Source organism: Pteronotus mesoamericanus, unplaced genomic scaffold (assembly GCF_021234165.1).
Source record: "Pteronotus mesoamericanus isolate MK-2021 breed Mesoamerican mustached bat unplaced genomic scaffold, CSHL_Meso_final contig_58, whole genome shotgun sequence".
In the NCBI taxonomy this organism is placed as follows: Eukaryota; Metazoa; Chordata; class Mammalia; order Chiroptera; family Mormoopidae; genus Pteronotus; species Pteronotus mesoamericanus.
In genome coordinates, this window is record NW_026555205.1 from 6,697,480 (window position 1) to 6,724,295 (window position 26,816).

At 36.9% G+C, this 26,816-nt stretch overlaps 1 protein-coding gene and 1 pseudogene across 1 annotated transcript in view; one reads left to right on the forward strand and one right to left on the reverse strand.

Moving 5' to 3' along the window:
- The window catches only part of AMMECR1 (AMMECR nuclear protein 1), a 132,679-nt gene that overhangs the window by 100,469 nt on the left and 5,394 nt on the right, over nucleotides 1-26,816 (forward strand). Inside the window, exon 3 of the mRNA XM_054580365.1 lies at nucleotides 8,978-9,092. Coding sequence (XP_054436340.1) covers nucleotides 8,978-9,092 — 115 coding nt within the window. The remainder of the gene's footprint in view (nucleotides 1-8,977; nucleotides 9,093-26,816) is intronic.
- LOC129076196 (lupus La protein homolog) lies at nucleotides 20,417-21,824 on the reverse strand (annotated as a pseudogene).

Sequence of the window (26,816 nt, forward strand, 5' to 3'; positions counted from 1 at the left end):
AAAGTTCACCAATTTTGATAAGTCTTTTTAAGTGTATGCTGATGTGACAGCTGTCACAATACAATCTAACAAAATCGTTTCAAATGAAGTTAAAGACAACTAAGCACTACTAGAGTCATCATACAGGAAAAACGGAATGATCTTTTTCTCCAACCCAATATATCTATATATTATTTTGTAATCTACCATTATATGCTCCATGACTCTTCACACAATAACAGATATAGGGCAGGTGCCTAATAAATATTTTGAAAATATAAAGAAAATGAAGGCTCCTCAAAAAAACCCAGAACCCTAAAAAGTAGCCATTATCCCCAGGGATGGCCACATTTAATTCCCAGAGAAGATAGCCTGTTTAGATTTCCCATATCACGCTTGAAGGGTCAGTCTTAGCCCCGGGGCTCCCTTCCTTTCACCAGAGCCATGATATGGGCCAGCTCCATGGGCATCAATGTAAACAAATGTGCTAATGATCAAAGTTCTTTGACAGCCACTGCTTATTAAGCACTGAGTGTATGCAGGACGCTTATGCAGGTGTTATTTGCTATAGTGCGTCTGAGAGGCAGGTGCTATTATTGTTCCCATTTTATATATGAGGTAAAGGAGGCTGGCACAAATTTAAGAGACTTATCCAGATGTCACACAGTCAGGATCCAGGTGGAGGTATATCTGACTCCAGATTCCAAACCCCGGACCCCACTCTACTGTACTGTGTTCGGTGGGACTGTGAAACAGTGCTCGTGTATTAATGAGAGCTTCAATTTTGCATTTTAGGAGCCGGGGCAGTAAGTCACAGGGAACTGTTGTCATGCCTTGGAGACGTGCTTTTAATGGCCCTGGGGAAATGATGCTTGGTCAGGGTTGTAGAGATTTCTAAATTCCAAGAGAAGTCAATAAAATTTACATTCACTCTGATTTGAAAGATAGTTCAGTTTATAGTGTCCTAACTCAGATAACACAAGAAGAAGATCTCTGGAAACTTTGGAAGTCTGTGTCAGGTTACTTTGTGTTACATTCTCTCGAAAACAGAGACAACCTAATGTTTCCAAATTTCCCAAGATGAAAATTGGTGGCGGTCATACTGTAATCTCCTTTCCAGACCCACAGACTTTTTTCTGGCCAAGACCATCGAGAGCACTGTTGTAATATCGTGTAGTAATGAATGGCCCAAAGTCACATTAAGTCCTGAAGATGAACCCGAGCCACAAAGAGAAAATTAAATTATGTTCATTATATTTGGGTAGAATATATGTTAAAATATTTTCATCAGGAAGGGTCGTCGAGGTACATGTATAAAGGACCCATGGACAAAGACAACAGGTGGTGGGAGGGGGGAGAGTAATGGGGAGAACTGTAATTAAACAACAACAAAAAAAATTCCAGATGGCCAAAAAAAAAAAAAAAAACCCCAAAAAACAGAGAGACAGAACAATAATTAAAAAATGAAACACTGTTTCCAGTCATTTATTTCTAAAAACAGGATGGAGAAAATCTAGAATCTCTGCAGGGAGAGAGCATTATGTGGACAGTATATGGAGGGAAATGAAGAATACCTGCCGTATACACTAAACATTTAGCCATCTGTTTTTCTAGGTATCTTTTTTCTCCCAGTTTTAGTTTTGCTCCACTGAGTCAAAATTACAACCTCTTCTCCTAATTGAGACGTGAGGAACTGGTGCCTGGGAGGCAGATTCTTGACAGTATTGCTCTGGTCACCACAGCATGCGGCCCAGAGAGCGCTCTTCCCTCCTGCTGGGTACCTGTAGCTATCTCAGACAGCAGAGGGTTTTAAGAGTTCTGAATCAGAGCAGTTCAAGAACTTTAAGCTAATCGGTAGGTGGTAACACTGTGAAGAGTAAGTAAATCCTATAGCATAGGAGTCAAATAATATGTACAGAAACCTACAGGATCTATCACACTTCATCTCCTTTTCCCTCTTACCCTTCCACTCCCCCTTCCTTGCTTTCTCTCTTCGTCCCTTTTGCGGGTCTCTATTTATTTAGTTTCTTTACCACCCACTTCCTTTTCTTGCTTCTGGTTTTCTCTTCCTCGCCGTCTTTATTTCTTTATATCGATTTTTTTTCCTTTTTCTTTCCCTCCTTTATGCTCTCTCTTCCCTTAGTTGTTTCCTCCATTCCCCATTAATCACCCATCATATCACATTAAAATATATATTTAAAAATTAACCATTAATGTTCACCGAACAGCAAATAGGTTGTATTTATTACTCTAAAGGGAGGAAATCTCCCAATTTAGTAACAGTTACATATGGCTTAATGATGGACAGTTTCCTTTGGAGTCACAGCCCTCACCAAAATAAGGTTCCTTTGGCCCTTCCTTCACCATAATCGTGTCTTTCATCACTTCTCTTTGCCCTTAAGTTTGATCAACAATCACTTACTTTTTTACAGTCCGTTTTATGTCTGTTATTTTCTTTAATAATGGGGAAGCTAAAATTGCTACTTAATGTGAAAGAAAATTTATAGATGCTTCTGGTCCTCTTTAAGTTTCTGGAGTTCAGACATGCCATATGTGCATTCTGTTCCAGACACTCTGATGAGGAATGGCAGGATTTCTAGATGATTGAAACCCCTCACGAAAAAACTGTTACTTATTTTAGACTAATGTATGCTTGATTTGCTTTTCTTCACCTATCCAAACAGGGATTTTTAATTTTGGTTTTAATTACTTCCTTGTCCTGAAAAATGATTGCCTGTAATATGAAGCCCTTCTCAGTTTGGTAACTTTCCACGGGTTGACTGATCAAGATTGTCAATGTTTCAGAAAGCTAAGGAACAAAGGAGTTAGTGAATGGGTAGCTGGCTGGATTCACTTAAATCATTTCTATGGCATGCTATATTGTTTGTGATGAGCCTTGTAATATCTAAGGTTTTGTCTCTTTTCATCTTTGTTTTTCCCTTACAGTTTCCAGGCACTGTCACAAACACATTGATTCTTTGATAACTAAACTCTTAATTCCTTTTTTAAAAAATGTTCATTCCATTAAAGTGCTATTTAACATCAGATATTAACTCTGACAAATGTTAATGCTGCTTCTCAATTAGGAGAAATATATCCTTGGAAAGGTGCCCATTTGAATTGGATATATTTGAATTTGGTATGTGAATTAAACTGTTGCTTAAACCTACCCATCCATCATATGGGCGATGAAGCAGCCAGCTGGGTTTTGTACATAAGTGGAGTTTTTCCCATAGCAACATTCAAACATTAGAAAATGGATTCCTATTGTAGCAAGGAGAATTTTATATGAATTTACTACAGGATCTCATTGTTTCTTAGGGCACCTAGAATTTCTATTGGCAGATAATACTTTGGTATAAAATGCTCTCCAAGGACAATATTAATATTTTAAAATCCCCTTTTCTCCTGCAGATTTCCAGTAGACAGGAAGAATGTTCTATTTGCTCTATTTACCCTTTGTCTACTAATGAATGCTATTAAATTATTATTTATCTTCTTTAGGCAGAGTCATTGAAGGTATGATATCAGAATTGCCAAGTAAGGCAAGCATTTACTTTTAAAATTAAAAAATAATCATTCAAAGGAGCCAACTAAAGTATAGATAGTAGAAAGAATTTTAGACTTGAGTCAAGAATCCAGGTTGTATCCCCACCTGTAGTCACTAACTAGCTGTGTCACCTTGAATAAGGCACTACCCAACTCCAGACTGCATAAGGCTCAGCTTTCGAACTGCATGTTCTTTATACAAAAGAGAGTAGTTCTGATGTCAGTCTCCAGTTGCATTTGCCATCTGTTTTAATGATCTTTCAAATCCTTGCTAGGCTTTCATTGTTAGTTTGTTTCCCTAGGAATTTGCATTTGGAGATGGTGAGGGCTCCCTACCTTTTGGAATTTTTGTGTTCATGAATTTAATGAGAAGTTAAAGTTGATGAAAAATATGAAAATTAAAAATCTTGTTTGAGTGTTTTTGTAAAATCAGACTGTTTCCATTATGACTAATGCACCTTCACTATGTCAGAGTTTTGAGGTTTTTAAGTCTTTGTATGGCAAGGCATGATTGTCAGTTTCTCCTATTGTTAGCCTCGTAGCATTCTCGCATCTACTCCTTCTGAACGTTCTTTTTTTTTTTTTTTTAAGCCCAGAACAATCGAGCAACAAGGAAAGCTTGCTAGTCTGTTCCTCAGTTACATTTTTAAAAATTTCCTTAATTTGAGCTTGAAATGCATGAAACTCAATTTCATTGTTTTGCTACAAAATAAACAAAATGATAACTTGCTTCAGATTGTAGATAAATTAGCTGTATGGCAGTTTTAGCAGGTGTATAGTTTTAACATAAAAGCTAGAGGTAGATACAAAATATTCTTCATTAAAGTAGGCTCAGCACTACAATTAAAAAGACAAACAATAACAAGTCTTGGCAAGGATGTGGTGGCATTGGAAAGAACCCTCATATATTACTGGTAAGAACATACAGTGGTAGAGACACTGTGGGAAACAGTTTGGTGGCTCCTCAAAAAGTTAAGCATAGAATTATCATATGATCCAACAAACCTACTACTAGATATTTGCCCAAGAGAAATGAAAACATGTCCACACAGAAACTCAAAAATGAATGTTCATAGCAGTCTTATTAATAATAGCCAAAAACTGGAAACAAGCCGAATGTCCATCAGCAGATAAATGGGCAACAATTGAATAATTGAATATTATTCGGCAATAAAAAGCATGAAGTACTGATACATGCTACTACATGAATGAAACCTCAAAAACATCATTCTGTGTGAAAGAATTCAGACACAAAAGGCCACATATTGTATGGTCCTGCTTATGTGAAATGTCCAGAATAGGCAAATTCCAAGAGACAGATAGTAGATAGTTGGTTTGCAAGAGCTAGGGGGAGGGGAAAACACAGAGTGACTGCTGAGGGGTATGGGCTTTCTTTCAGGTGAGATGAAAATGCTTTAACATTGGGTAATGGTGACAATTGTACAACTCTGTGAATACATTGGGTTGGCCAGAAGGTTCACTTGGCTTTTTATCATAAGATGGCTCTAGTAGTAGTGCTTAGTTGTCTTTAACTTCGCTCAAAACAATTTTGTCAGGTTGTGTCGTGACAGCTGTCACATCAGAATGCATTTTTTTAAAACCTTATCAAAATTGGTAAATTTTTGTGTAGCCACTTCAATATTGAAGATGGAAGAAAATATGCAACATTTTTGGCTTATTGTGCTTTATTATTTCAAGAAAGGTAAAAACACAACTGAAACACAAGAAGATTTGTGCAGTGTAACCAGAAGGTGCTGTGACTGATAGAACATGTCAAAAGTGGTTTGTGAAATTTCATGCTGGAGATTTCTCACTGGATGCTACTCCATGGCCAGGTAGATCAGTTGAAGTTGATAGCGATCAAATCGAGACATTAATTGAGAACAGTCACTGTTGTACCATGTGGGAGATAGCCAACATACTCAAAATAGTCAAATCAATACAGTTATTGGTGAAAGTGAAAAATGTGTTTTATATTTTACAGAAAAAAATAACTAAATGAACTTTTTGGCCCACCCAACCCAGTACTAAAACTATTTAATTGTATACTTAAAGGGGGTGAATTTTACGATATGTGAATCACGAGGTCTATCTAGAAGATATTCAGCCATGTAATATGAAAAATAGACATTTATGAAGAAGATACAAGAAACATTGTACATAGGACAATGATGCCTCAGTCCCCTTCAAAGTAGGCACCTTGGGACCTCACACAGTTCTCCCAATCATCATCAGCTGCCCTGTTGTATTTTCCTGAATCTCCTCTACGGTCTGAAATCTCTTTCCTTTCAAAGGTGATTTTAGGTTAGGGAAAAGCCAAAAGTCACAGGACACCAAATTTGGGCTGTAGGGGGCTGAGTCACCTCGCTGATTTGATATTTCACCAAAAAAAACTGCACGAGACGTGATACACGAGCAGGTGCATTGTCATGATGAAGCTGCCCATCACCAGTTGCCCATAGCTGTGGCCTTCTGAATTATCCAGATAGTTTCTGTGGAGGAATGTTCAAGTTTAACACAAAATTTGATGTAGATTCATTGCTCTTCTCGCTCAGTCATTTCGAATGGTAGGGCCACACAGTACACGTGCTCACTCAGTGGCGTGCAGTGCCCCCACTGATTAGTACAGTGAAGTCGTCATTGTTCATGCATGCACATTCCAGTCCACTCTTCATGGCTGCCAGGGTACATCGATGTCATGCAAACTGATCTTGTTATATTAACAGTGGCTAGTCTTTTTCCAGACAGACAATTATATATCTTAATAAAGCTGTTGTATATTTAAAATGTTATAATTACTTGAAATTATAAAAGCATATATAAATTAAATTTTTGCCAGGGGCTTGGAGGAAAGGGCAGTAGGGAGTTAGTATTTAATGGGTATTGTGTTATTTCGTTTGGTCAAGAAGAAAAGTTCTGGAGATAGACGGTGGTGATTGTTGCACAACAGTGTGAATGTTCTTAATCTCACATCACTGTCCACATAAAAATGGTTGAAGTGGAAAATTTTATATTTTATTTTACTGCAATAAATCCATAACCCTCCAAATTACATTTAAATTATTCTAATATGTAAGGCTTTTTTTCTTTTTAACAGGAAAACTGAAAGTGTGATTGGCCTCTTGATTTTTATGCATGAGATTGGTCTGGTCTGTGTTGTTGAACGTCTCTCTAGTATGTTTAGTATGTGTTGGTGGGAAAGGTGGAGTTTATGCACACACATATGTCTTTATCTTGGCTTTGAATGAGAACTTGAAAGTACTTTTTAAAACTTTCTTTGCCAATAAGAAATAAAAAGAAGCCAGACCATAGGAGATTTATGTCGTTAAATTATAAAATAGTGAAATGCTATTCTCAGATTATGAATTATTACAGATTTCCTGATTTTCTTGGTTAATCTTGGCTCCTTGATTGGGAAAAACCATTTATACTTTATATAGAACACCTCTTTATCTTTCTGTGAGCATTTTCCTTTGCATAACAGAACTACCACCAAAATGCATTGAAAATACAAACATAGGTATATATTAATATAATACAGTGGAAGAGTTTCAGAATGCAAAGGAACTGATGGAAAATAAAAAGAAAAGAAAAATCCAGCAATAAGAAAGCCACTGAAAAAGGAATTAAATTATTTTGAAAGGTGACGAAACCTTATGACCCCAAACAGTTTGTAGGCTATAAATTTGTAACCTCTAATGATTAATCTGTGAAAACATACCTAAGTCTAGCTGCTCTACAAGATCTATTCAAGATTTGAGGATCAATGGCGCAAATGCCGGCAGTGCCATTAATATAGTGTGCAATCAGAAGTGTGTTTGTCAATTTACAATGGCCAAGTGTTGGAAGCAACCTAAATGCCCATCAGTAGATGATTGGATCAAAAAATTACGGTACATTTACACAATGGAATACTATGCAGCAGAAAGAAAAAAAGTACTACTACACTTCGCAACAGCATGGATGGAACTCGAGAGTATTATGCTAAGCGAAATAAGCCGGGGGGCGAAAGACAAATACCATATGATCTCACCTATAAGTGGAACCTAACCAACAATACAAAGATGCAAGGAAAATAAGACCAGCAACACTGAAAAGGAAAAGAAAGCAACAGAGACAAGAGAGAAGGAGGGAGGGGGGCGGGGGAAAAGGAAGGGAAGGGGAAAGTCAAGGAACATATAGCAAGGACTCATGGACAAAACCAAAGGGGAAGAGCTGAGGGAGGGAGGGAGGGAGGGGGCAAGGGAAAGTGGTGGGGGGTAGGCAGAGGCAAATGTATTTGAAAAAATAAATTAATTAATTTTAAAAAAGTGTGTTTGTTTTTCTTGACCCGGGAGTGGTTTTTTAAAAGTACAAGGAACTCACAATACCTGTGTGTGTGGTTGTATATGTCTGTATATTTCATGCCTTTTCTATTGTTGCAGGAAGAATTATGATCTTCCAACATTTTTGTCCTTTACAGTTGGGTTTGTCTAGAGTTTGACATTGTGATATACCGCCTTTGATAACAGGATCCAGTCAACGTTGATGTATTCAGAAATCCATTGATGTTATTAATTGTTTCCTAATAATATTTTTATTTCTTAGCTTTGTCTATTTCCTTTAGTCTCACAATTTTTGAGTCATATCTAGAATTGTCCTTTTTTAATGAGCTACTTTATTATTTTTTTTAGATTTTATTTACTTATATTTGGAGAGAGGTTGGGAGGGAGAAAGAGAGGCAGGGAAACATCAATGTGTGCTTGTCTCTCGCATGCCCCACCGGGGACTCAGCCTGCAACCCAGGCACGTGCCCTGACTGGGAATCGAACCGCTGACCCTTTGATTTGCAGGCCAGCACTCAGTCCACTGAGCCACACCAGCCAGGGCTTGAATTATTCTTTTTAGAGGTCTGAAATCATTGTGAGTATTTTTAGTTTGTAATTTGCATGATTCTTTTCATTTTCTTTGATTTCCTTTTTTGCTTGAAGAAAATGAAATTTTGAGTTATTTTTTTGAACTCTGAATGTTGTTATATGGTAACTGGCCATCTTAGTATGAATTTTTTTTATAACATGAAATATATATTTTTTTCCACCAGCACTAGGTCCAGAAGTCTTCCCATAGGTTCACACTAATATGGTTTTTATTCTTCTCAAAAGTAAAATAAAACTTTCAGATTTTACAATAACAGGAAAGTACACTAGGAAATGGCCGTAGAGGAAATATGATTGATCATTCACTCTTAATAACTGAATTGGTAACAGGATTGGCTAGTAAATACAGTCTATTGAATAAAAAAAAAAAAAGACAAGTAAAATCTTTGGAGCCTTTGAATACATTCAAAGAATTTTGGCGCATTTGGCACCTTACTGATATTTGTAACTTTTTTTTCAAGTGATTGTCTTCATTTGAAATTAGGAACTCTCATATCTAGTGATTGCTTTAATATTTGCTTTGTTTTCAACAGTGCCCTTAAAGATAGCCGTTTTCCCCCAATGACAAGGGATGAACTGCCACGGCTTTTCTGCTCAGTGTCTCTGCTCACTAACTTTGAAGATGTCTGTGATTATTTGGACTGGGAGGTAAGACTATAGAAAAATTTTAAAGAGAATGGAAGGCAACTTGTGAGTAATCGTTTAAAATTGGGCCCAGATAATAACTCTTTCAGTCCATTCTTTACTATAGTGAAAAGATAGAAAGTAACATGGATAAATAAACCCCAGAGCTGATCAGTAGGATATGAGTGAAGGGATTTCTTAAAAAGATCTTACTTAATTATTTTTAGAGAGAAGGGAAGGTAGGGAGAAAGAGAGGGAGAGAAACATGATTTGTGATCAGTTGTCTCTCGCGTGCCCCCAGCTGGGGACCTGGCCCACAACCCAGGCATGTGCCCTGACTGGGAATTGAACCGGCAACCTTTCAGTTTGCAGGAGTATTTCCTTTTTAAAGGCAAAGTGCCACCGTTGTTTTAATCCCAGACTGAAACCACTCTTCACTTTTATCCTATTACTTCCCAGAGAGTCTCATAAAAGCTGTTCATAAGCAGTAAAGGAGACTGATTGGAATTTATTTCTCCTCATACTCACATCCTCATGCCCTCTGGTGTAACTGCCATCAAGCAGTTAGGTGGTCAGAGGATACACCTAAGAGTCAAGGAGCAAGAGTTAGGATAACACACCACCTGGGGAAATACACCAACTTGTAGATAATGACAGGGGTAAGTTAATTAGCATTAAATTATGCTAATTCGTTCTTGGCCACCTTTAAGATTGTATCTTGGGTATCTGTGCATTGCCATTATCGGAGTAATCTATATTGATCATATTTTTATTCTTTAATATGTGGGGTTGGATTTTTAAAGGAAGTTCAAAGGCTCTCACCATGACTTGCTTTGGTGGTTGGCAGGAGATAGTCAAGTGTATATGTCTGTGAATTTTTACACACAGACTTGCTCACATTGAATGCCCATTGCATTTAAGGCACTGTACTACATGTACAGAAGTACTAAAATTTGGTTCCCTCCATAAAAAATCTTATAGTCGAATAGCAGAGAAAGGAGTATACACAAAGCACACAAAAAATAAGTGAATAAAAATAATAATAAATAATCTGTAAGAATAAAACTGTGGGAATTCAGTGATATACATAGCATTCTCTTGCACACACACTCCTAAGTGGCATGATTATATCATTATGCTATAACATGTTTTAATTCTACTGCCTTTTAGAGTGCCTGTCCCCCATGGTAACTGAGATATTTTTGCCTTGTGGACAGTTCACTGTCTTGATAGTTAATTGGATTTGAGTTTTATTTTTAGCTTTGTCCTGATTCCTAGTGAGACTTTGGACAACTTATTCCATTGCCATTCAGTTTTTCCACATACAAAATAAGACTTTTATAAAGTTCTTAGTCTCCATTTGAAAAACTTCTATGATATAAATTATTGTTGTTACACCAGAGGTATTTTTAAAATTCTGCAGAGAGTAGGGTGAGAGAATTCCTTCTGGGTTTGTACTAGAGTTTTTTGGAGCATTATCTGAATATGAAAGCATCTTAAAATTCTTTTGTAAAGGAAAAAAATAAAACTAGTTGATGGTGTTGATTCTAGCTAAGTTAGAACATGTAAAACCTTTTATAGAATTAAGCATTCTTAATTGATTGATTATTTTATATTTATTGTTCCTATTTGAATTTTTCTAAAAGAGAATTCTACCAATATTATAGAAATATTGCACAGTACTTATTTGTAAATGATCACAAATCATATCCCCTATTGACAAGTATTATAGTTTGAGTGGTTCTTTTACTGTTTTAAGGCTGCTCCTTGTTCTTTAGCTATTCCAGAAAGCAGAATTTTATTTCTGCTTTTTGAGTTTCAAGGTGCCATGTTGCAGCAAGGGTGGGAGTAATAACAGGGGAAAGCCTGATATCTAGGGGATGACTGAGCTCCAAAACCACTTTTATCCTTAATTGCAGCCACTGAGTTGGAAGTGCAGTTCAGATATGTGTGTGTGTGTGTGCGCGCGCGCGTGTGCATGAATGCATATTACATAAACGTGTGTGCATGTGTTTTGAGGGAAGGAACACTGGGAGAATCCAATAGTTTTTAAATAGGTACCAGCAATCAGAGTCCATCATCATCTTCTTTAGCCCTCTTCAAGCACTGTCTACAGCTAAAATTAACCTTGTTATTATTGGGTTTTTATGTTCATAAGATGTATCAGCTTTCTGATAGGAGGGTGGGAGGTCAAGCACTTAAGAATGTGTGCTCTTTCAGGGTTTATTTATACTCTCTGGTCACTACCTGCCAGTTTGAATTTCAAGAAGATTCTATATTGGTTGTACTTGGTATTGTATATTTAATATATTCCTTCAGGCTTCAATATTGGTGTCTATTTGGTGATCCTTTCCTGTTAAAGTACCAACAAAAAATACAAACTATTTTAGTACTTTAACTATATAAGCACTTGTAAGTGAATTAGGTACTGCTACAATGGCTATGCTAAAAGGAAAAGACTGTACTTTTCATTTAGTTCTCACAATTTAAAGCATTTTAGCATAAGAGAAATTTGTCCCCAAAGAATAAGGTTAAAAATTACCTTTTAAAGTACAAGAATGCGATTCGGGGTTTAAAACTGTACTGATCCACAATTGAAAATGGAACAGTACTATTGTGGAATGATGTTATAAGGGTCATCCTTACTAATTCTGAAAATGCGTTGCTACTTTAAACACAGAATGTTAAAGTTGAATTAAATGCATTTTTTTAAAAGTATATGTAAATATAATTCCAGTCCTACATATATACCCAAAAGAAATGAAAACAGATGTTGAAACAAAAACTTCTACATGGATGTTCATAGCAGCAATATTCACAAAAGCCAAAAGGTGGATACAGCCCAAATGTCTATGAACAGATTAAGAGAGAAACAAAATATGGTATATCCACACAATTTAATATTATTCAGCCATAAATAGAAATGAAGGACAGATACATGCTACAATGTGAGTGATCCTTGAAAACATAATCCAAGTTAAATAAGCCAGACAGAAAAGGCCACATACTGTATGATTCTGTTTATATGAAATATCCAGAGTGGGAGAATCCATAGAGATCAATAGCATTAATAGTGGTTTCCAGGAGATGAGGGGAAGGGGTGAATGGGAGGTGTTGCTTAATGGGTACAGGGTTTCCAATTGGGGTGATGAACAAAGTTCTGGAACTGGATGGTTGTGATGGTTATATAACATTGTGAATGTACTTGATGCCACCGAATTGTACACTTTAAAAGATTAAAATGGAAAGTTTGAGTTTATGTGTATTTTACCACAATAAAAAGGCATATATGCATATGCATAGATGTATTTAAATCTATCTTTCATGACAGTATATTCTAATTTACTGAAGATGAAACCTTAAAATGCAAAAAATATAAAGAAAGAAATGCAAGACATTCATAATTACACTGTTCTGAGATAACCACTCAACATTTTGGAATATCTCTTCCAATTATTTTTCTGTGTCTTTGTATCTATAAATCTGTGTATTTGTTTATGCAACTGAGATTATGTTGAATATACAGTCTTTATTAAAAAGAGGATTGTGGGGAAATCTTTGTTTATGGTTTATCTTTATATACAAGTTTGTCTATATTATGAAAGTACACATTTCACTTTGAGAAATGTCACACTGTCAAATGGTTACAACTTTCCTTCCAAGAATGAAATACCATGTTCATCATAAGTATCTAATTGTAAACTGAAACAAAGTGCTATATATGTTTATGCCAGAGAGGGGAATAGGAGATAATCACAGAATTTTAATAGGGAAATTTTAAGTCAAAGCTCAGTAATGAGTACGTTTTACATAAGCAGAAGACTCTAACATGGAGCTTTTTCTGGTGGAAGTACTGTTTGAGAGTTGACCCCCGCTGGCGAAGCGTGTTACTGCAATAGAATTCCTACTTAAAGAGCCAAAAACACCCAGATCAAAGCAGAGTGAGGGCAACGTCTAAAAGTCCCAAAGCATAGTCAGGTAACTTTGATGCAAAGAGAGATATCCCTGTGGTCATGAGGATGAGGGACGTGACCAGCTGTAATAGCCACCTAATTTTCAAATGATCAGCAAACAAGTGAACTGCCACAGGGCTGGCTACTATCTTACTCTGTTCTTCATCCAGGCTTTTTAGCTCAGCCTATTTTGGAACTCTGTTTTGGTAACATGTCTCTAATTTTATCACGGCACTTAGGAAAGTAGGGTTTACATCAGAGGATTTACATTTGTTTTAGAGGGTAGAATGCTTGTATTTGATAATGTAAGGAATGTATGATAAACGGTTTCATACGTGGATGTAATGAATTTCAAGTCAATGTTGAACTGACAGAATTCCATATGTTATTATTTCCTCAATACAGTAATTACCACATTGAAAGTAAGTGTCTATATGTAGCTTCTCAAGGACCCTAGGTAGTCATTAAAAACAGCAAAACCCTCCACACAAAAGGCTGCCAATTCAAATTTGAATTAGTCGTTCCCCCCTTCTGAGAATGGCTGATCACTGCCAGCACCATGATCTATTTAATTGCCCTGGTAGGTATGAGAAGAATGAAAAGTGAATGATTTGAAGGGAAAAATCATTAACTGATAAATTGAAATGTCTACCTGCAAGGCTAAAATGGTTGTTAAGTGAGCAAAATTGCCCCCCTAGGGAGAAATCTGAAGTGTTCTGCCTTGTGTTTGAACACAAAAACTTATTACCATTGTTCTGTGTTCTTCAATTGATAGCATTCTCTTAATTCTGAATGACAGGACGATTGACAGACACGGTGCTTTAAAAACAAAGAAAAGCTCAGGCAGCAGGTTGGAGTCCTCTAATATGATACATAGCCCAGAACTTGTATAGTTACGCTATTTGGGAGCCATGTCCCTTAATTTTAAAGACCCGAAAGGATAGTAAAACCAATGAGCTTATGATGGCTGGAGTTTAACTCGAGGGATGATTCTAGGTGTGTCATCTCGTAGCTACTCATTTTCAAGATGATGTAAACGAAGAAGCTTCTTGTTTGTAGAAGAACTTGCATATAGCAAGTATCCTACCACTGATCTTGTGGAAAGCTCCTGTAGCAATTTGCTGACAGAAGACAAAACATTTTCTAAAATGGATATAGGCAGGTATCTTTTATTTCAGTGTTTAGAGACATAATTTTGAAGGCATGAGGAAGAAATAGTTTCTATATTCTAAAGTAGACCTATAGATCATATTTCAATAGACTAATAACATTTTCACAAACCATAGGGCACTTTCTGAGATATCTGGCTGCCTGGATCACTGTCGTCTCACCTGTATTATACCGCTATCCCTTGGACAAAACATTGATGTCCTAGGATAGAGTGTTCCTTTTTAACACACTGTCCTTAGATGGAATCACCCTGTGCTGGGTGGGGCTGGCCAGCATGATTACTGTGTGATGTTAAAAAATCTCTCCCTGCTGTAAAAAAAGAAGGAACCCTTACCCTTTGCAACAGCTTGGATGGACCTGCAGATTATTATGCTAAGCAAAATGAGCCAGTCAGAAAAAAAACAAATGATCTCACTTTTATATGGACTCTCATGAACAAAATAAACTGACAAACCAGAGGCATGAAACACACTGACAGCTGTCAGAGGGGAGAGGAGTAAGGGGAACTGGATAAAAGAAGGTGAGGAGATTAGCCGAAGAATACCTGTGTATCACCCATAGACACAGCCAACAGTGTGGTGACGGCCAGGGGAGAGGGTGGAGGTGGGCAAAGGCCAGGGGCGGGGGGTCAAAAATTTTTAAAACTCTGTCCCGGAATTTTAGAGCTAAATCGCAACCCCTGGTCTCATTCTGTCTCTAAAGTACCAAAGCATGTGTCATTATACATGAGCTTGTTGGACTCCTGTACTGAGAGAGCCGCACTTGACTTTAAAAGCAATCTCAAAGCACACCTCTTGAGCCATCCATTTCTGAAGTATTTGGTTGCAGTTAATAATACCATGCTTTTCTAAAAACCTTCATGAGAGTAAACAGATAAGATGAATAAATTGGCTACCATCAGTATCTCTCATTTATTTTAGAAGTTCATGTTGTCCTTTCCATCTTCCCTTAGAGATTTACATTTTTCTAGCTCTTCTTAATGTACCACTGAAATCAAAGTTCCCATTCATACACAGATGGTTAACATGACTCACTAAGTCACCAAGTAAAATGATTTCTAGTTATGTGTATATGTTCTATTTACCCCCTTATTTTCCTCAACTATGATACACACCATGTTTTTGCTTCTCTTCTAACTTAAGATTCCAGCCCTAAAAATATATATATTTATGCGTTTGTAGATATAGATATATATTTATCTATAAATATCTTTATATGAATAGATATAAATATACCTATTTATAGATATATAGATATTTATATTTCCTAGCTATATAGAACATATATCTATATAATGCCAATATACACACAAACGAGGGTGAACCCCCAAAACAAAATTTATTTATTAAAAATCGTGTATTTATTCTTACATGTTTAAACTTCAGTCACCTTCAAAGTACTCTCCACTTGATGCAATACACCTATCCACTACTCAGAACATAGTTTTTGAACTTGTTGATTTTGATGCCTTTTAGTGCTTCTGCTGTTTTTTGTATCACCTCTTTCACATCGGCAAAATGTTTCCCTTTGAGGTCTTTTTCCATCCAGGGAAACAAACAAACAAAAAAAGTCAGTTGGGGAGAGGTTAGCTGAATGGGGGTGGAGGCACAGGGGCCATGCCATTTTTGGTCAGAAACTGCTGAACACTCAGCATGGTGTGGGCAGGTGCACTTGTAAATGACCCATCATGAAATGGGCAAACACGTTGAAAGAGTTTTCCAAAAAAAATTCACTGAAGCCGAGCATAGCCTCTCCCAACAACACCAGCTGGTACACTGATACAGACGGGTCCCTAGAACACTCATCTAGTGGGGGAGGCCTGTACTACAAGGGGCCTGCCCTCCAGGAGATAATGCTGGGGTCTTTGGTTCCCCCCTTGTAGATCTATATAGATAGAGGTATATGAAATCTATATATCATATATCCATCTAATATATAGGTCTATATAACTATAGACTGTATATACACATAGGTATACATATACATATATAGATATATAGGCTTTATATGTACACACACACACACACACACACACACACCCCCCTCTAGGAAAATGACTTCCAGTGTATGACTTAGGGACCTTGAGATTTTTATATAAGATCTCGCTATCCTTAATGATAATTTAGCCTTTGTCCTGAAGCTCTACTTTAAATGTTTTTCAAGTGCTGTGAAACATTGGGAAAGGAATGCTTCACGCTTCCTGGCCACCGAGAAAAAATTTGCTATGAACCAACAAGTCAATGTATCAGACACCTAGTGAGGAAGCAAGCCAAACAAAGTAAAGTAACATCTAGAAGGTGATTTAATGAATAAAAATTTCCATTAGATATTGGTACTCTTAGTGAAATGGGCTGTGTTGTCCATTCTTAGGCCTCCTCCAGTTGCTTCCTCCTCTCTCAGTGCGTTGTTTGTTGGGGGGTGGGGTGGGGAACGTTTTCCTGCTTCCCTCAACTCTGTGAACTCTTCCAGCCCTTTCCTTAGTAGCTGCATTATAGTCTTTCCTGTATAATTTGCCTCTGTGTGCGTGCGTGCGTGTGTGCGTGTGTGCGTGTGTGTGTGTGTGTTTGTCCAGCCTTTAGTGAAAAAGAGTCTTGCCTTTTGGGCATAAGGAGATTTGGGTTTTCTTCCTGACTGCCGCTACCCAGCTTGGTAACCTTTCTGGATCTCTGTTTCCTCACCAGAATGCTAGAAAAGTCATACTGCTTAATACCTAAGGGCATTGGATGCTGGCAGAGTGTGATGCTGTGAATCCCCTTTTTAAAATGACTTCTGTTTCATTTTACTCCCAGAGCGTGAATCATCACTAACTGTTGAGAAGTCATAAGAGGTCCTTAACTGTTAAGAAAGTTACTGCTACCTTAAATGTGGGCAAAAAAAGTAAAAAAAAAAAAAAAAAAAAGTCCAATTTTTGAAATTCCACATTCTAGATTTCTTTTTCACAAAATAAGTTTCTTTAGGAAGAAAAATACTCTATTCTAAACCATACATGCCTCTATTTTATTACTGTATCATCCCTGTTTTAAGGCAACATGTATAAATATAAATTAAGCAAATATATTAGGGAGTGATTATTCACTTTACAATTAGATGTTTACTTTGCAAAAGGACTCACTATAGGGTCGCTTTATTGTCTTCTTCATGACTTTAAGTTTACAATTATTCAACTCATATATAAGTTTTTAGGAATAAATCTCTTTTGTAGACTGAGTAAAGCCATACTAAGTCAGATATTCAATGTACAGTTCTAACCTGAATAAAATTTTTCTTAGTTTCTTATGAGGCAAGCAATATTACTTTGTATTAGCTTTGTTTGCCAAGAGGTGTTTTTCCCCCAGCCTTTGAAAAGCAAACTAATTCACATATCTGGATTTTAAGAAAATTTTATAATTTTAGTTTCCTTGTCTATAAAGTCACACCCTTCCCCACTCCCTTAAAAAAAGTTAGGAATCCATTTTTCAAACTTTTGATTAAAAGCAGGCTTTTTAATTTAAAGGTCATCTGTGTTGCCTGAACTTTCCTTGGAAAGCTTCAGGATGTTCAATTTTTAAGGAATGTTCATTATAATTAATCATTACAGAGAATTTTTTTTTCTTAATTGCACCCTTGAACTGTTGCAGGTTCTCTGCAAATCCATATTGTAAGAACAGTTTCTTTCATTGCGAATGATATATAAACATGTTTGGCTTCATGGCTTTTCAAGGCACTTCTTCATTAGCCATGCTTTATTTAAAGTCTTAACTAATTATTTAAAAGTTCATGGGAGTGATTATTACCTAGTTCAGGTATTGCAGAGCTGTGTGTCTGCTATTAGTTAAAATAAATGTTACCAGATCGCTGTTCAGTAGCCTTTGTGAAATAAATTGGCAGGCTTGTGTTCCTGACTGACAAGATGTTTAACTCTCCTACATGAATCAAGATTGGCACTAATTGGTCCTTTGGTAAGTAAGCTGTGGAAAAGCCAAGAATTGTTCCATGGAGACTAAAATAATTTCCAAGATAAAAGTGACTATTTGCAAGGATTTTAGAGAAGAACAGCACATATGTATTTTGGTCAAGGAGAGCTTTGTTCTTGTTTTGCACCAAATACCAACAGAAAAGTATAATCTCATCTGAGGTAGATGACAAAACAGTTTTTTTATAGTAGACTATATTAAAAGGTTATTAGGGCCCACGTGATGGCTGTGCAATCAATTATCCTTTTAAATTCATTTTTCCAGTATTGTAAATTCATCTTCATATTATTTTTTCTGCTTCTAAAAGTGTCTCACTTAGAGGATATTTGAAAGCAAGGACAGCTCCAGGAACTGGTCACATCATAGACAAAAAAAGCCTAACTCTATATCTATATCTATATATCTATATCTATATCTATATCTCTATCTATAGCTATCTATATATTTTCCTTTGTAACATCTCAGTTCCTTCAGGAGATTATTTTTTAAATCACTAAAGCAAGAGTTGTCTGTAGGTGGTACTAGAATTCCAGGTCATTTTTATTTTCTTATTTATACTCTTCTAAAGGAATTTTTTTGGTAATGTGCATGTACTATTTTTATAAACAAAAACATAATTCCTGTTTACAACTGTTAAGGTCTACAAAAGTAAAAATTACTGAGTAAAAAAAAAAACTACAGCAACACTGTTTTTTATGCTTACTACATTTTTATTAGTAACTTTGATAATATTCACAAACATAAAAATGGGGAAAGTGTACAATGAGAGCTGACTGTAATCCAAATAATTCTGAAAAGCCTGCAATAAGAGTACATTAATGGGGAAATGTTTTTTTAAAAGGTAATAAACTATGCATTAGCACTGTGGTTATTACTGTTTAACTAGATCTATTACTGTTCTCAATAATTAGTAATGTGTAAAAGGTCAGTCATCCTATTATATTCAGAATTGTCATTCCTTACTCCTTATTCCCTAGTTGAAGGAATAAGAAGATACAACATGGAGCACCTTAGACCAGATACAGTAGTATATACCAAACCAGGGCCTTGCCTACTCCAAGTGTAGTCCTTAGATCATCGGCGTTGACATTCCTTGGGCGCCTGTCAGACTTTCGGAATTTTAGTCTCCACCCAAACCTACAGAATTGCTTACACCCTGCACCTCAACAAGATCTTATTTGGAGGGCATTTGACTGCACATTAAAATTTGAAAGCTGTGACCTAGAGTTAGAATTTATGTTGTCAAATATGAAGGGATAGGTAGACTCATTGTCATCCCTCTGAAATGGATCAGTAGTAAGTTTGGAGAGCTTACATTATTCTTTAGAAAGAATATGAAACAAGGGATTTTTCATTTGAGAGCTTAGTAGGAAAATAATTCGCTACTTACTACCATTACTAAAATCCAGACAAAACTGTAAAGTAAGCATAGTTATTATGAGATTGCTAGCTATTGATTGGGAAATTAAAAGTAGGAAGGGACTATCATTTTAATAGAATACATTTTTTTCACGTGTTACCCTTCTGAACTCTTCCCCATAACCTCAAATTTTGGTATAAATGATCAGAATAGCAGAAATGCCCGACTCAATTTGCCATGACTAATCTCGGAGATACATCATGGCAGTCCTTGGATACCAAGTTACAGTGACAGGTCTAAAATCTTCAGTTTACCAACATTTAGTGCTTTCTTAATTCGTGGGGTGGTTTTTAGTCAAGGCTGGTAAATGCTTGGAAATATAATTTTTATCCTTAGGTGGCTGTTTTTTGTTTTGTTTTGTTTTATAGAGCTGAGGCATGGCTTGCCAGCATCATACAAATTCCATAAAAAGAAATCAGTGTCTTGAACTTTACGATAAGTAATTGTTTCTAATGTTATCAGGTTGCCCAAGTAAATACAGAAAGCCAGCCTGGGAGACAGATTTCGGAATGGCCTATAATCAACAGCCAATATCTTGTTTAAGATAAATTCTTTCTCAAATACTTTGGGCAGAAGAATTAAAAACTAAGTTTTTGCTCTTTTAATATAGTATGTTTTATTAGTTTGTACTAATACATTCTCACATTACAAAGGCAATGTAGTACAAGAATCTTTTGATATTTGAATTATCTGAAACAACATAGAACTGTACATCAAAAAAAATCCTCCGTTGGGGAACGAAAAAAAGACAAGATGAACAACAAAAGTTTTCCTTTCTTACAGGTGGACATTGCAGTGGACATGATTTGGTTTTCTTTTTAAAAGCTTCCAAAGACAAAAGCAGCGGAAAACCTAATTAAAATGAATAAACAATTTGTTGACTCTTTCCTCTCTTGCTCTTTTTACTGGTCCACATGCACCACTTTCATCACATTCATAATCACTATCAAATTTCGTTCTCTTGCCCTGGAACTGCACTTTTCCTTTAGCAGACCCAGTCTGGGCAGCTTTATTTCCCTTTCATTTTCCTTTACATCTACAACCTTTTGACTTCCATTTGTTCAGGAATTCTTGTTGATCTTCCCTGATTTTTTTTTTCAATGCTGCGTTTTCCACATCTCCATATAGTACTTCCCCATGTCACTTCTTTGTTCCTTAGTTGTAAGTTACCATTATTCGCATCTTTGGCTCTATTCAGTGCTTCCTTAGCTTTTTCTTTGAATAGAATTATTCCCTCTTTTGCTCCTCTGGCAGTCTATCCATTTTATATAACCGTGACTTGAGAAAAGGACGTGCAGATCTTCTCTACAGGTCTGATCATCTAGGTCCCCTGAAAATTTCAGCAAGCAGCCAATCTTTTCTTCTAGAGATTTGATTTCAATATTTTCTGCTAACTTTTGTTTTTCTTCTTTCTCTTGTCTAGCTTTATTTTGCTTTCTTCATTTTTTTTTTTTTGCAAAGTAATCTTCCTTGAAAAGTATTAGCAGGTCTGTGTCTTTGTACTTTTATCCAGGGATGTCCACAAACTTTTTAGCAGACTCAGTGCTATCAAGCACAGCAAATATTGATCTCTTAAATGCTTTGTGCAATGTTCTTCTCATCTGAATATTTAGGACTTGACCTTTATCTTCTCACCATTTTATGTCATCAGGGATAGCATCAATAGGGAAGCCTTTAATATAAGCAGACCTTTTTTTTACATCATATTCATCAGTCATTTCGGGGGGGGGTTGTTTTGAGATCTTTTTTTTTTTCTTTTTAAAGGTTTTATTTATTTATTTTTAGACAGAGGGGAAGGGAGGGAGAAAGAAAGGGAGAGAACATCAACGTGTAGTTGCCTCTCACGTGCCCCCTACTGGGGACTCAGCCTGCAACCCTGGCATGTGCCCTGAGGGAATCAAACCGGCGACCCTTTGGTTCACAGGCTGGTGCTCAGTCCACCGAGCCACACCAGCCAGGGCTGTTTGGAGACCTTTTCATTTTGGTTTTATATTCACTTATTTCCATGAGCTCTGCCTTTGATTTGCTCAATGCTTCTACTATTACATTAAAGTCTGTTGTTGGGTGGTTTAACCTCTTTAACCTATTGAATTTTATCATTCTTTCCAAAGGTTCCAGCCTTCATCCAGTTTGATTTGTTCCTTTAAAAATTTGTCCCGTGGCAAATTTTTACTCAGTTTTACTCAAAATAATACTCAGTTTTATGACAGATTTTAGCCTCCAGAGCAGCCGTTTTTTCATCACCTTTTTCGGCCATCGTGGCTATCTTTCAGGTCCCGGTCCAGCAGACCTGGGCCACAGGATCACTAAGGGTGACTACTGCGTCTTGTCTTCTCAGTACTACCAGACTGCCTTGCAAGACTGTTTTTAAAATTTATTATTTATCCAGAATCTGGCAGGTTCTTTGTTAACAATTGTTAATTGTTAATCAAATGGTCATCTTCAAAACGTCAGACTGACTTCTGAAATTGGTAGGTGGATTCAAGCAATGCAGAAATCACAACTTTGAGGATTTGATGGGCAGATATGGCCAATATGTAGTCTACTTTTTATTTTTTTAGTAGTATCAGAATTGGGGAAAGTGATTCATTATAATCTGCACAAACTGTCATCAGCCTTTATGATTCAAATCTTAATTTGTCTTGCCCACATGAAAATTATGCAGGAGGATAAACTTGGAGTAGGCCCACGTTTGGAATATTTTCCTCCTCTATGTTGAATTTGCTTTCATTGCAAAAAGGACGAGTCACTGTCTTCAGAAGGCTGAGCTGGGAATGGGGCAGAAGGTACTGTGCAGCTCTGAGTGAAAGAGTGGACCATGCTGCACTGTGGTTTTTGTGCTTCTAGGAGAAATGCCACATACAGCTTTTTCCTCCTAAGAATATTAAGAAATGTCAGACTCTGGGTGCGACCCATGGGCTGTTCAGTGCAATGATTTGTTTTGGTGGGGTTTTTGGGGTTTTTTTTTCTGTCCGTGGTACCATGGGCTGTTTTGTGGGAACGCATGTATGTCTTCTCTGATGCCAGCCTCTAAATGTTAGGGAGTGTGTCAAATATCCTGAGCTACTCTCATTAGAAATAGAGTCCTTTCATTCAATCCAGTGGAACTGGTATATTGAGCTTAGCAGGCCAGTCTTATGTGAATGACCAGTGACTGCTTTGTTAGTTGCAAAGCACATTTTTCCAAATGATATTATCAACAGACATTTCAAACAACTTTTTATTCTTCTCCCTCCTGGTATATATTTTTTTTTATGTTTTTTAAGGTGAACTCACTGAAAATCAGTGGCATAAGCTATGGCCATATTGTTACAGGAAAACCCAACATTTGGTTCTGAAAATGGGGAGGAGTGGGACTACCTATGGCGTTTGCTAAGACGTGATGACCCTGAGGAAGTAAATTATTTCTGTTGGCCAGGATGTGAGCAGGGGCATATTTAGCTTTGCGGGTCAGGTCTGTGGAGGTAATTGTGGAACCAAATGGTCCAAGGTTTGGGCAGAGCCTATTCGAATTTGCCAGAACTGATTTTATAGTTATTGACACTTGTAGACAGATAACTCTTATTTCAGGTTTCAGTATATCCAGATTGTTGGGTGCTGATTAGGCTCCCAGGTAACTCTGATACGCTTTGGTAGTGCTGCTAGTAGATTATAGGAGTAAGACTTGCCTTATAGACAGACTAGGGTATATTAAACTTTGTGCAATTGTGAGGAGGATAATATTGTATTATTTTGTATTATGATGATGTGGGAGGAGGGCAGTTTTTTAATGCTCCTGTGTTGAGAGTCACTGCATTAGAGGATAATAGATTTAAATGAAGTCACATTTCTAACAAGGGACCAGATAACGAGGATAAATGAAATCTGCGGACAGTCTGAAGCTTCATCTTAGCCATTATTTATATAATCTCTTCTCCTACCAAACCTTTTATTGTGAAGCAAAATTGATTAATTTGCATGTATCTCTTCTCTCTGTGCCAACATGCTCTCTGATACAGGAGTGAATAAACAGAGAAATGGACAAGAGAGGAAAGGGGATGGAGCTGAGGCCAGGTGGAGCTGTGGATGCATAATCCCCCGACTGCAGAATCAACCCCAGAATAATCAACATAGATTTTAGGGTCCTAACATTAATCTTGACATTTAATCATTCTGGGCAATGTTAAAAACAAAAGACTGTATAATAGCATTAATTTAAAAAAATTTGGTATGGAATGGTTTGGAATAAATATGGCTTTCTTTTTAATATGAAAGACAAGTCTATTGAACTGGTCTTAATGTTCCCTCAGCGCACCCAGATACAGCTGTGTTTCATTCCATATCCTCTTATCTATAAGTCCTACATTTAATTTACCACCATTCTAGTTGATTTATAGCTTTGCTTAGCAAAAGTATAGTCTTGATTAAAGGGATATTATCACAGCTGATGGACCTTGAAAGCATTTTTCTCTCAGACCTTCTAATAATTTTGAAAATGACCGCAGACTCTGGGAAGACGAGATTTGCAGGTCTCCAGTTTTTGCCCACCTGGCTATCCTTCGGGCAGCGGTTGTTGGGGATATGTTCGGTGATGTAGTTTTCCCATAAGCAACCTCCTCATCCATCCTGAGAAATGGAAAGTTACTGTGTTAAGAGTTTTAGACCAAGTTTGCTTCAGGGAATCCCAGTTCCCTAGTTAGTCGATCTCTTACCCAGCTGATAATTACAACTATAGCCTTTGCCTCTTGGGACGCTGCTGGGCTGAAGGGTCTTCCAATCTGTCTAAGGGAGGATTCAGTTATTACACATAAGTGTTATACTTTGGAGTTGCAGCTGTGACAGATGCCTCCCTCAAAAAATAGAGGATTAGTTTTGGTACTCATTTCAGTGGAGATGACTAAATTTGCAAAGCCCGTGATTTCCACGGGCTGGCCAGATTTGGTCGGTCTCCATAGCAGGTCATTTTCCACCCTCCTGTCTTGATTGCACAGTATGACTATTTGGTGGCGTCTGTGTCCTAGGAGTAAGGAAAATGCTGTTGCTCAACAGGTGACAAAGAGCTATTATGCTTTGATTTGGTTTAGAACATTATTACCATTGTCCCGATTCCCCTATTTGAAAAAAAGCAGTCACTCTGGTTTGGGCTTTATGTCTTTGCAGAATATATTTTTGACTTGTGCAATAAAATCACCATACTTACAGTTCAATTTACAGGAGCATTCAGTTGTTCAGAATCATAGGAATGAACACAGAAAATAATTTACAATTGTAAATATGGCACTAATTCAAAATGGGAGAACTGATTTTTTTTTTTAATATCAAATTTGATGTTGGGGGCCTTCTCAAAATACAATAGTGACTCAAATTTTATTTGTGAATAAGCCCATTTCTATTTTGGTTAACATGTCTTTCCAGTTTGGTTTTATTGAGATATTATTCACAAAGCATACAATTGGTCTTAAACTTTTAATTGTTAAATTACTAGGCTTTAAAATCTCTGAAATTTTTGTTGAAGAAAGGGTTTATGATTCTAAATCACCTGCAGTTTGCCTAAATCACTTTTTTTCAATACACAGCTACAGTTTGTCAGAGCTCAGCTGATCGGTAGAGGCTATCTAGTTAACCTAGAGTAAAAATCAGTGGCGAGTTTTCTTTTTTTCAAACTATACTTGCTGAAACATGAAACCACCTAAAATTCTGATAAACTTTGCAGCCCCCTCCCCCATTCCCATCCTATATCAGGTAAACACTGCTGACTTAGTCTAACACTCTCAACCTGTGGATAGGGAAACATTTTTCCTCTCACAAGTTTCATTAGAAACCGTCATTAGAAAGTGCCAAAATTCTTTTTCAATATTCACACGATAGATTTTTATAAATTGAGTTGGAAATGCAAACTTCACTGCAGTGAATGATGGGAGCAGAAATTATTTATGCTGGATATTTTTAAAAACAAATTATGAAGGATGTGATAATGTTAAAGGGAAGATTTCAAAGACTTTCACTGACCAGAAAGTCGGTATACAGAAACTATTGCAAATTTGTTACTGTCTCAGTACTGTGTCAGGCACTGGGGAGGTTAGTAGATGTCCTTCATCCTGGAAATGCCTGATAGCTTAGCACTCATATTTCCTCTCAGCTGTCCACAGTCATTCCCCACAGTCAACCAGGGAGACCTGATTTTGTTAGTTTTTAAACAGCTGCCCTGATTGCATCTTCAGCAACAGGAGATTCATGAAAATACTGGCATTAAACAGATAGAAGACATAGCCAAATAGATAGAAGAGATAGGCTTGACCCCAAAAGAGAAACCCCTCAGAAGATCTGACAGACTGTCATGGATGGGTGGATTAAGACCTGGGGGAGAAATGAAACATTTTCCAGAGGACTTCCTTATTCCCTGGCAAACTGGAAGTTTTCAGCCAATGGGCTGAAGAAGCAAAAGAAGTTTTTATGGATCTCCTTTCCTCTTCTAGACCTTTCACAAGCATGCATACAGAAAGAGTAAAGGTCTGGCTTCAGTCATCTGCTCTAAAAGGAAGCCTCTTCCCTGGGTAAAAAGATTTACCTGCCCTTACACCTTCCCTCTAGTACCGTGGACGACCTTACACTGCACTTGAGAACCATTGATCTAAAGCAACCATAGATCTGGAAGAACAGAATGGAATTGTTAAGCTTTTGAAATTTCGTTTGTATTATCAGTCTTTATAAACACTGCCCTTTTTATGATCTTCTGCTCTAGATACACTATTATATGTAAGATACATGGAGAAAGGACAGATCCTTTTGATTGGGTACTAATCAAGGAAAAAGTACATTACTTTTTAAAAACGTTAGCGAGTAATTGCCCACACCAACTTAGAAGACCATCTTTTATAGGGCATCGCCAAAAATTTGTCTGTTTCACATAAAAAAAAAAAGTTATATAAGAAACTGCAAAAATGCCCTGCTCTAAGCACTAGAAACCTTGATTGCTCTTCAGTTTAGCAGTAGCGTGTGAGGGCAGTGATGCAGATAAGACAGTGAGGGTTTGCCACTGGTCTACTTGAAGCCATAATACTTTTTTTTTTTTTTTAAGAAAAAGTATATGCAATGATTGATGAGGTAGGATCTGGTGGTGGTGGTTTTTTCAATCTGATCTGTGTTGCTTATCTACATAAAATTTAAGGTTATGTATGTCTTATTCTACACACAGCACCAGAATGGTTGCTCTGGTTCCACACAGAATAGCATAGCCTGGTGCATGTTTGGCATGTACGAGTCAATGTTTTCA